Source organism: Gorilla gorilla, chromosome 5 (assembly GCF_029281585.2).
Source record: "Gorilla gorilla gorilla isolate KB3781 chromosome 5, NHGRI_mGorGor1-v2.1_pri, whole genome shotgun sequence".
Classification (NCBI taxonomy): domain Eukaryota; kingdom Metazoa; phylum Chordata; class Mammalia; order Primates; family Hominidae; genus Gorilla; species Gorilla gorilla.
Genome location: NC_073229.2, coordinates 141,457,163 through 141,468,415, shown reverse-complemented (window position 1 = coordinate 141,468,415; position 11,253 = coordinate 141,457,163). Strand labels below are relative to the sequence as shown.

The 11,253-nt window shown below is 46.5% G+C and overlaps 1 protein-coding gene across 2 annotated transcripts; it reads right to left on the bottom strand.

Annotated features, from left to right (window-relative positions):
* Positions 1–1,543: 1,543 nt before the first annotated feature.
* On the bottom strand, positions 1,544–10,688 carry VGLL2 (vestigial like family member 2). Of its 2 annotated transcripts, XM_004044590.4 has the most exons (4): positions 10,524–10,688; positions 7,874–8,183; positions 5,293–5,814; positions 1,544–3,914 (listed from the first exon to the last, which is right to left on the bottom strand). In XM_004044590.4, exons 1-4 carry the CDS (start codon positions 10,602–10,604, stop codon positions 3,874–3,876), a joined length of 954 nt encoding a protein of 317 aa, XP_004044638.3. In that variant the 5' UTR covers positions 10,605–10,688; the 3' UTR covers positions 1,544–3,873. The 2 variants fall into 2 exon arrangements, with proteins under 2 accessions (XP_004044638.3, XP_063563885.1); XM_063707815.1 differs by lacking the exon at positions 5,293–5,814.
* Positions 10,689–11,253: the final 565 nt, after the last annotated feature.

Genomic DNA, 11,253 nt, shown 5'->3' with positions numbered 1-11,253 from the left:
CCCCTCCAACTCTGAAGTAATTGATCACTAAGTGCTTAAAAAAAAGAGCTTCTTTACTTTGACAGAATATGTGCATGCCTGCACAAAAATGCAGGCTTTTTGACTCTAAGCAAAATGAAAATTAAAGTTACCTAAAGAGTTGCTTTTTCCAGATGCAGAAGGGCACAGAAAATACAGTACTTACCCAGAAAGAGTGAAAAGAGAAGTGTTCAGTCAGGGTTTCTGAGTCTCAACACCCACCATCTCCCATCCAGACCCAAATCAATCTTAAGATATTGCTAGAATTTGCCATGCATTTAAATAGAACTTCAAAGGGGAAATGAGACGGGATGGCAACTCTTTCTTTTTACACTGAAGGAATAGAACAGATAGAATTCCCTGTAGCTGGGTGACCGAATTCTCAGCCAGAGTGCAATCGGCAAAAGGATTACTTGGTGGTGGAGAGCCGTCTCTTTCCTTTTCATCACCTGTCCTTCAACCTAGGCCAAGTGCAAGGGGAAAGCCGTGGGCAAAGAGGACACTAGTGCCAACGGGGGTGATTAGAGGAGAATGTAACCTTTCTCTGAGCCCCCTGACCAGGTATAACATATGTAAAAATGTCCTGTTTGCCTTTCCTCATGCCATCCCACATTTCCTTGAATGTCCTTTTTTCAACTGCTAGAACCTTTTCAAATCTGCATGGTTTGACTACTATTAGTAAGATAGGTATGAGAGTTCATATTTTGTGTGACTTGAAGTAAGCCCGAAGAATGTCAGTTGGGGCTACCATTTCTCCAAAATTCTCTTTGATGCTCTTATTACACAGAACCAAATCATTATGGATCTAGGTCATCTTGCATTTCTACCTTAGGAAGGTGTGGAATGGAGGGAAATGCTGTGGTTTGCGTGTCATATGTGCCAGGTCGCTGGAGCCTGGACTGGCTCAGCAGTCTGGACGGTCTGTTCAGGACCGCCCCAAAGGCCAATTCCAGTGAATGAGTCTCCTCACCAGCAACCTGATATTCAGGTCAGATGTAGCTTAGGAGAGAAGTTTCAGTAATCAGAACGTTGTGGGTGGGAAAATGTTCCCTGTGGGTTCTGATCACAGATCTTGTAAGTGTTAACGCAGGTGGGGTACAGGTAAACAACCTCTTCCGGTGGGGAATATGTGGAGATGTCCAGCAGAGAATGCACTGCCATGCTTTCTTCAACAGTATATTTAGTAGCAAATTCTGAAAAGCACACTGGGACTTAATGCATTTTATTTACACTTGAATATACCAGGGATTCATGCCAGTGGAACATGGATTAAAACAATCCACAGAGAAGTCCAAAGTTAATTTTAGTTATTGCTTCAATGTCCAAACCTCAGGCTAACTCTTACACAGCTTGATTAGGTTGGGTGTGAAGAATTTCAGAGTGGTGAAGGCTGTTAAATACTGAAGTGAATAAGAGAAGCAATAATAACTCCCTCCTGGAGAACAATAGAGAGCTGTACCTGACTGAATGGTCTAAGTAGTGTCATTTGATGGAGTTTGGACAATGTCCTATGACAGTTCCTTTAAGACTTGGGCTTCTGTAAATTCTACCGAAGTATCATCAGTCTGTGCTTCTCTGACTTTTTTCCTTTCTTTGTGCATCTATTGTGGAGAAAATAAGCCCAACGTTGAAGAGCAAGGAGACAAATCAGAACTGGACAAGCAGTCATGCAGCGAATAACAGTGCAGCCCTGCACGGGGGCTACCTGGGTTTGCAGCCTGACTCTGCCACTGATGAACTTCATGACTGGGCAAATAATTTCTCCTCTGTGTGCCTGAGTTTTCTAATACGTAAGAAGGAGAACATCATAATAAATAGCATACAGAATTGTTGTGAGGTTTAAATGAGTTAATCTATAGAGATCAGTGCCCAGTATGTGATAAACAATTAACATTAGTTATGATTATGATTATTGTTATCACATGTGATGCACATAATCATAGAGTACCTTCCATCAGAGTGCAAACCATATTCCTGGAATGATCATATGTACTTCACAGGTAGCCAAATGACAGAAAGAGGGTATGGGGAACTCTGCCAAGCTCATGCTGTGAGTTAGATCCCTTAACTGCTTCCAATTCTTGAGACTTATCCAAGATAAATTATATTTGCCTCTCATGTTATAATGAAGATCAAGATTTGAACTAATATTTTTATGTGTTAACAAGGTACAAGGGTAATCTGAGCAGCATACAAAATCTCTCTACTGGGCACTTTTGTGAAAGAACAGAAATAACTTTGGTATCAAGAGGAAACAAGGGGAAAAACTACCAGTTTCTTTCTTAAAAATCTTTTTTGCCTAGTGAGAGATTTGGTTTCTTAGCCTAGCTTATTAAAATATAAAATAGCCAATATTTCAAAAACACTTTTAACTGATGACTCTACTGTCTTGAGTCTAGAATTAAACATGTAACAATAAATCTTTTCTGGAAAATAGTAAATGTGTACCAGGTAGTGCTTTTTGTACCATCTTTGCTTCTAACTTCTGAATGTTAACAGGCAAGCCCTTGGCCTCTGTAGGCCACAATTTTCTCATCTGTAAAACAGACAGGGGTACCTAACTTCTCATTCTCCAAGGTCGATGTGAGATGGAAACAGCTAACAGATTCATAGCACAGCAAACACGGTGGAAACACAGAAAGATCTATCTATCTATCTATATCTATCTATCTATCTATATATATGTAATACTACTGACATCAAATCATACTACTGTGTTATTTTATTCTACTAGAAAAAAACTAAGTTATTTATTTTCTTTTTATGAAACAACACAGTGAGCTCATAGTAAATAGACATCTTTAATGTTCGTCTCTTCTTCCTTATCACCTTCAGCTTTGCCCACGCTCAGACCCTTTCCCCTGTCCCAACACTAAAGTGACCAAATCACAACCAGTGAGACTGAGAAAAAAATTCGAGGTAATGGAGACTTCATGTACATTTCTTCCCCTTGTGGTGATTCCTAGTTCTTCTCCATGGAGACAGTTGGGGTCTCTCCTTGCTTTTTACATCCAGAGGATACAGGGACAGAATTCGTGGGACAGAAGGCAGAGAAGGGTTTCTTCTTTCATCATAAAATGTTCCTTGTAAAAAATATGATATATATGCATACATATATATATATATAATATACCCAGTGCAATTGCAATTGTTCTGCCAAATACTGAGAACTGCCACCTTGGGTGATGTATTTCTGGAGTTTTAAACAGTTGTCTAACAACAGCTGCATTTTAGTAAGACTTGGGCAGGTGGCTCCAGATAAGCCACTTGCCACTCACATTCAGGCTGAGGCTTCCATGTTCACAGTCCAAAGGAAAAAAGTGTATCTTTGCGTCTGGAGTGGGCATTGTAGGGAAGGGATGGGCAGGAAGGGATCTGGAGGCTGAGAGGTGAGGAAGAAGGAATTGACTTCTCTTTACTTCTCTACCACAGTCTTAGATGCAAGTACACATACAATTTAAAATCTGACAGTAGTAGTGCTATAATCACACTACCTAACAAAATAATTCACATCAGCATAAAAAATATTCACACCAAAAAGTTTCATTTTCTTTCCCCCGTTCCAAGAAAGCTTATGATATCGTATCACCTGACTCAGCAATCTCACCACAGATATTTCCAGTGATTCGGCCAAAAGTCATTAAACATAACTCAGTCTTTGGATTTGCTCTTTCAGCAGCAGGACTTATTTTTAGATGAATTTCTCTAGTTGTGGTCTTTGGTTTTCCCAACACACTGAGAAGTCTGAAGTCTCTGCCTTCCCCCATGTCCTCATCCACGGAGTGAGAGGCACAGATGCTGAGCCTCCAAGGCTGGTTAGAAGGGAAGGGGAAGGGGAAACCCTGGGTCAGCAGATCAGCTCAGGAGGGATGCACCACAGAGGGAATAACGACGAGCTGCAAACCAAGATCAGAAGCTGTTACAAACCCACTCCATTTCAGCTCTGAGTGCCATCAATTGCACTATGCAGAGACCTACAGGGAAGAAGGTGGGCGGTCTAAAACCAGTACACATCCTTGCTTTTGTCCTGAGGCTGCAAACCTGAAAATAGAGAGAAGATAAAAGAGAGAGGAGGTGGAGACGGAGGGAAAGAGAGGGAGAGGGAGAGAGAGAAGAAGAAGAAGGAGGAGGAGGAGGAGAAAAAAGAAGAAGAGGAGGAGGAAGAGAAAGGGAGGGAGAAAGAAGGAATGGGGGAGGGAAGGCACAAGATATTTAAGCAAAGAAGGACAAAACACCACTGTTTTATCGTGAAAGTCACAGACTTCACCTAAAGTTGGGGGCGGGGTGGGGAGGGGAGCGGTGACTGAAAGTAAAAGCAAAGCAAACCGAAAAGTCAAAATCACTTGAGGAAAGGGGCAGTGGGCAGACTATAAAGCCAGTGATTGCACTTATTATATAACTACTTCTTTCATTTGCCCTAAAAATAAGAAAAGAAGGCAAAAAAGCAAGCCCTTATTAGACTGTACGTTGCAAATACTTTAAGCCAAAGACTTAGGATTGTCATTTTAAAATATTCTTTAAGATTTACATTTTTAAGAGATCTATTTTATTTGGCAATTAACTTGACACCAGGATCACATTTTTCTTTCCTTACAACTGTCACTAGGTGACAAGATCCCCCAAGCCACAGAAGATTTTAAATTGTACTCTCAGCAGCTACTCTAGATCAGCGCTGTCCAATAGAAATACAATGGGAGCCATAAGCATAATTCTAAATATTCTAGTAGCCACAACTGGAAAAAAAGTAAAAAGAAACATGAAACTTTTTATAATCGATATGCAATGTGTTGAAAATATTTCAACATGTAATCAATATAAAAGTATTAACGAGATGAAGCTTACATTCTTTTTCTGCACAAAGGTTTGGAAATCCAGTGTGTATTATACACTGACAGCACATCTTAATTCGGCCTCACCACGTGCCAAGTGCTCAGTAGCCCCAAGTGGCTAGCGGCTACAGTACTGAACAGCGCAGAGCTAGAACTTTTCCACTAAATTTTTTTATTATTATTATTATTATCATCATCATCATTATTATTATTTTAAAAGTCCTCTGTAACATTTACCAGCCAGGTTAGGGTAGGGTCCTACTTTCTCATCCCGCCTACACGCATGGCACAGGGCCATCTATCAGTGGAAACACGACCGTGGCATGCAGATCCTTGGGCCACAGAATTCAAGGTCTCCAAGGAGGATTAAGGGGTCTAGGCACAGCCCAGGGTCGGGTACGGGGCCGAGCGGCTCCGCGGAGACCAAACTTCTTCCTCTGCTTACCTGAGTCCACGCTGAGGCCCAGACCCTGGGCCACGTCCCCCGAGGGGCTCGCGAAGGGTCCCCCGGGCCCGGCCCACGCGGCGCCCGCCGGCTCGCCTTTGCCGGAGAGCTCGCAGGGAGGACTGCCGGGCGCGGGCGCCGGGGCGGTTGCGAGGCGGGCCGGGCGCCCCGAGGCGGCTGGCATCAGCAGCGGCCCATAGCGCGGGTCGAAGTGCGGCGCGTAGACTTCGTGCACAGCGGCGGGGCGCGGGTAGGGGGCGGCTTGGGCGCCGAGGGCGCCGCCCAGGGCGTAGGGGTGATGCGGATGCGCGTGGTGCGGGTGCGCGTGGTGCCAGGGCTCCGTGGCGCCCTGGTGCAGGTGGCCATGCAGCGCGGCGGGCGAGTAGGGGTCGGCGGCGGCGAAGGGCAGCTCCGAGTGCGCGGTGGCCAGAGGGCTGCCCAGCGGCGGGGGCACTGGCGCCTGGTACGCGCTGTTCCAGAAGGAGGCGGGGAAGCTGCGCTGGCTCATCGGGAAGGAGCAGTCTATAGGCCGGCCGGGGAGGCGGAGTGGAGGAAAGGAAAAGAGGTGCGTGTCACTGCGGCTGGACTCAGCGCCGACCTGCACGTCCCGCCCGAGAGACGAAGGCGCCGGGCGGGCACAGGGCTGGCTAGCCATGGCCGGGGCTGATGGGCAGCCCCCGCCTCTGCAGCGGCGTTTTTCTAAGGGGGCTGCAACCTGTGAAAGCGAGGTGGGGGAACTGCAAAATGGGGACTTCTGGGAACCCACGAAAAGGAGGCCTGCTTCCTCCCATTTCGCAGCCGAGTCCTCAGTGCGGAAACCAAGTGGCGGGTAGAGTAGTAAGAGCGGAGAGACTCCCTCCCCGACTCAAGTCCTTGAAGCTCAAGGAGCTTCCCGCGACTCAGCGCAGCACGGTCTCCCTTTCCTAGCCTTAACCTCTCCTCAGGCTAACGATACCTCTTCCCACTCTTGGTCGGCCGCCTAGTGATCTCACTACCCCCTCTCGCGTTTCAGCCTTCTTGCTCCAGAAAATGTGCCCCCCACCACCTAACGTCTCTGACAGACTGAAAGTCCATCGACATATTTCGAAGTCTTGCTATTGTTAGTTCTCTTTCTAGAAACCTTCTTTCAAATATTTTTCTCCAAAAACTCAAGCAAAAGAGTAAACTAGTCGCATTAAAGGGCAGCTCTGTTATTTGCACAGAAGGACACGAATAGACAGGTCTTTTATCCTGAGTTTTCATTAACTTTTGTATCAAAGCGAGGACGCCAGGGATAATAATTATTATTATTACTATTGTCAGTGTCACTGTTGGTTCCTAGCCCCGTGATAGCATTTTAAGAGAACAGCGTTTAGATCAAATTTGTTGCCATTAGTAAGAAGGGAGAGAAAGACAGATATTTAATTCATGGAACCTTTAGAACACCTCCTCTGTGGAAGGCATCTGCACGATAAACTAGAGAATTTTAAATGATTTGAAAATGCATTCTAAGTGGTGAAGAGTCTTCCTGTTAAACATATTTAGGCAGAGAATAAAAAGAATGTTCTGTATTTAAAATGAATGTTTTTTGGATCTTGTCTAAGGGCAAGGCTTATGCAAACTGCCAGCGTCTCTTAAGGGGGAAAAAAGGGGGTGAAGGTTGTAATTTCCCTCCCAAAGACAAATGAAAATTTGTTTTTGTTTTTGCAATAAAGTCCGCCTTTCTCAGCTTGGTACACATCAAATACAGCTTAGTGAGCCAAGTTTACTTAATGGTTCCCCCACCTTTGTTTTGTTGGTAATAAAGGGAAGTTGAGATTTCAGAATAGAAGGGAGATTTAGTTGAGTTGTCCAACAAATAATTGTCCTAGGGTAGAAAAAAGGAGTGCTTTGTGGGGGAAGGTAGAAAAATAAAAAGGGGATGTGTTTTGGGAAAACTCTTAGAGGTGTTTTGGCTGTATCTAAATTTTTGTTTCTTTGTTATTTTACTTGCTATTGAGACGTTTCTGCTTCAAGATTTCTCAAGTAATTGGAGCCTGGTGAAAGGCAAAGGTAGGTTTTAGGAGACATTCTCAAACAGGTTTTGCTTGCATGGAGCTCTAGAACTGTTTCCTCTGGGAAAATGTTGGCAAATTGGGAAAGTGCTCTTTAAGTCCTTGGCGATGAAGCTCCTTCACTCACTGGTTTGGGAGGGTGCTGGAAACCTCACGTTTTTGACGGCATATTTGCATCCATTTTCTTGTTGGAGTCTTACAGCCTTCTCTGGGGTTAGGAGGGTAAGTGTTATTCTACTTTAAGAGAGCAGTAAATAGAGTGACCTCAAAGAGGCTGAGACTTGCCCAAGGTTATATTGCTAGGAAGTGGTGGAACCAACACACAAACCTAGGTCTTCCAATTCCAAGGATAGTGTTTTTTCCAAGGAGTTTTTTCTTATATCCATGCCCTTTACCCCTGCGTTTTCCTTACCCTTTCCAAATGCTCCTCTGCACACCTTCTCTGACACCTAATATTCTTTTCAGCTGCATGTTTTTAGGCTCCTGTAGGTGAACCCCAGGCTGAGAGGACCCTCCACGGGTCCTTCCCAGCAGGGCCCTATACTCACCTCGCCAGGGCCCAGAGCTCCTTGGTGCTTTGCTGCTGGTACAGCTAGGAGAGTAGCTGCTGGGTTGGCTCAGGGCCCTGCTGAAATGTTCATCCACCACGGAGCTGATGTCCCCCTGGAAATAAGTGAAGAGGACGCAGCGGGAGTTGATGTACTCTGCCTCTGGTGGGCGCTCTTTCTCTGGGCTGCTTTCTTCCTCTTTTATACTGGCTGGGGTTTGGCTGGAAAATGAGGAGCTGCCGCTGCCACTGCTGCTGGGGCTGGCATTGCACTCCTGCGCTTCCTGCATTTTGGAGTAATAGGCTAGTTTCTGTTCAGAGAGAGAAAGAACAGAGATATCAATTTCAAAAGCGATGGCAAATTCGGTTCAGACTGATTCCCTCATCCTAATCTCTAAGGTATTTATGGGGAAACTGGCATATGGGCTTAAGCCTTGTGCTGTTAGCATAAAACTAGCAATAGCGGGGCAACATAGTTAGCAGGCCTCCCAACCTGCACCCAAGCAAGGGCGGGCTTCCTTAAAGGAAGATTGCTGTCCTTGGTCCCTCTGACTCCTAGAAAATTTCTCCTAAAATGTCTGGGTGAAGGTTTCAGGAGACACCTAAGCAGCTAGGTTTAGAGCTGAGTTTGACCTCATAGCTGGGCTCAGGGCAGATGTATTTTTAAAATCAGACTCCAAGGGTAAAGGGCACCCAAGTCCAGATAGAGCCTGACTGTTCCTTGCCTGAGAATCCAGGGCAGAAGCACAGGATACAGGATAAACATCCTCCTGATGAAATAGGAGCGGGGGGCAACCCCCTACCCCTACAAAATCCACTCCCTGCAACTAGGAATGTGTGAAGGAAAGCAACCAGCAATGTAAAGGAAGGAATGCCACAGAAAGTTTGAAATAATTACATTTAGTAATGAATTGTGTGGGGCAAAAATCTGGGGTAACATGACTGGGGAAATACGGATCATTTTAATAAATGCAAGTTGATTTTTTTTGATTACCCCTACATCAGTTTTTAAACAGATCTTCTCTTTAATAACGAAAGACCAGTGGATTACGAATATTTCCACCCCCGTCATCTCCACACACATTGAGGAAATGATAAAAAGGAGCAGACAAAAGAAAGTTAAGATCCTGGCTGTGAGGTGGGGTAAATCGGCATGTCTCATAGTGATTTTAAAAAGCAGGCGCAGCTTCTGTGAACATTTTCTTAGAAATGAGCAATGGACTGAATGAAGTGTTAAAGCATTCTGCAGGCAGAGATGGCCTTGAAGAGGCGGCCCGAGTCATACAAAAATGAACAGAGATCTTCATGCAATAGATTGGTTCGGGGTCTGGGAGAAGAAAGGGCCAGTCAGAAAACCAATCCACCTCTCTCCTCTTTGCTTGCCATAGTCCCACCCTGGGAAGAAGTACATTTCAGAAGCTGGAGCCAAAAGGTTTGAAATAATTGGGGACAAAACGATGTAAGATTTAGCAATATCACCACTTCCTAAATGCCACCTTCCCTACAAGAGGAACTCTGGTGATTCTTAAAATTAACACTGAGGCAAAACAAACTGCAAGTTGTGAAGTTTAAAAGAGAGGAGGAGGTAAGAAAACAAAAAGTGAATCCTATCCGGTCCATCATTAATTCATCGGGAAATTTTCGAATAGACATTTTAAATTTGCAGGCAAAATTAGCAAAAGCATCCACTGGGGCATTGGGGTGTATTTCAATTTCCCCAAAGCAGGTGACCAAGCTCTCACTTTCCAACCTGGAGGGGACCCCTACGGCTTCCCAGGTGTATGATTTCATTCTTTTCCTGCACTACTGTCCTCAGTTTCTGCTACCTCAGCTGAGGAAATGGAAGGAAAATGGTTCAAACAGACGCAGCCTGAAGACAAGAGAAATTGGCAGAATTAAATGGAACTTGAAGAGTTTGCAGAACCCGGGTTGAGTGGCCTTCTTAAAGTGTTTGTTGGAAGCAGGGCTTCCCCATTCACCTACTCAGGCTGGAGAAAGGCAAAGTATTGTCTATCAAGCTCGCCTCTGCCGGGTCAGTCGCACTCCGGATAATGCTCCCAGAACTTCGCAAAGGAAAAAATTATAAAACTGCGCGGTGCTCTTTGAAATGAATTCGCTGGATCTAGAATTAATTGCCCTGGTCGCCAGATAATTGAAACGGAAGAAATTATTCCTGAGATAAACTTGCAGGGATGAGAACACCGGCCCTTGCATCTCAGAAAGAGGCTGGCTGGCCTTTGCTTTTGGTTTTGTTGTTACTCTCACCATTGGGACCAAAGTTTGGTTTTTCCTGCGTCAGCTTTGCCTGCATTTCCTGGTACCTGCACCTGGCTTGGAAGAATCTGGATGGAGTCCGACAGACCCTAAGAAGAAAATCCAGCCCGTGCCATCTTCCTCTGATTATTCCAGGGAAGACCTAGGCTCACATTAGCAGGGCTTAGCTGCTTCCCGAGAGCAAACAGGCGAGCTAAAGGGGTTAGCTAATTGCACTACCAACTGGGGGCGGCTCCGGCAACCCCGCATCCCGGCTGCGCCGGTCCTGGTCGGACGCCCGAGGCGCGCGGAGGCGCAGCAGACCTTGGCGTACAGGCCGTGCCGCCGCAAGCGGGGGGCGCGCACTCCTTCCCAAAGTCGCCAGAGGAGACACGTACCTGGTGGTAGGGGGTGTAGGCGGCTGCGAAGTAGGGCTGCGGAGGACCATAGACTTGGTACATAACATCCAGACAGCTCATGACTCTCCGCAGCGGAGACGGTTAAGTGTTTTTTCATTAACTCTCCTTCCCCGGAGCTCAGGGGTGCTGCATGGGCGGCGCTTGGACCCGCGCTCCGGAGTCATCAGGCGGAGCGAAGCCAGCGCGCTCCACGGCTCGGAATCCAGCTGGCTCGCTACCCTCCCAGTCCTGCGATTTTACTCCCGACCGCGCTCCAGGGCAGAAGCGCCTGAGCTCCCGCTAGTGGGCATTTAAAGCCCACGCCCGGCGGGCGTGCTGACGCCACTCGGGGGCTGCGGAGCGGGAGGGGGCGGTGGGGGGCGGGGACCTGGGGGCCAATGGGGAGCGAGGGACGCTTGTTGGAGGGGCAGCGAGTGTGTTTCCCGGGGCCCCCCTCTGACAAGCATGCGGCCAAGGGTGCCGGAGACTATGCGGTTCCCAGCGGATCCGAGGCTTCGCACCGCGAGTAGGAATCTCCCAGGACAAAATAGGAGAGAGAGAGAAAGAGAGAGAGAGAAGGAGGCGGGGACGAAGGGATCCGGGCTCATACACGCAGAGAAAGAAAGGTGGAGAAAGGTCTCTTAGGAAAGCCCTTGTCTCATACTGTAGTTGAGTGGGTGCTTCCACAAGTGCCGAGGTGGGGCAAATTCTCTGCTTTCGGTTCCTGATG

Excerpts from the sequence above, each read along its gene's own strand:
- VGLL2 (XM_004044590.4), bottom strand. The coding sequence starts at position 10,604 with ATGAGCTGTCTGGATGTTATGTACCAAGTCTATGGTCCTCCGCAGCCC. Across the intron at positions 5,815-7,873 it reads GAGCTCTGGGCCCTGGCGAG|ACTGCTCCTTCCCGATGAGC; the intron begins GTGAGTATAGGG and ends GCCGGCCTATAG. Across the intron at positions 3,915-5,292 it reads GGGCCTCAGCGTGGACTCAG|CTCGTCGTTATTCCCTCTGT; the intron begins GTAAGCAGAGGA and ends CTTGGTTTGCAG.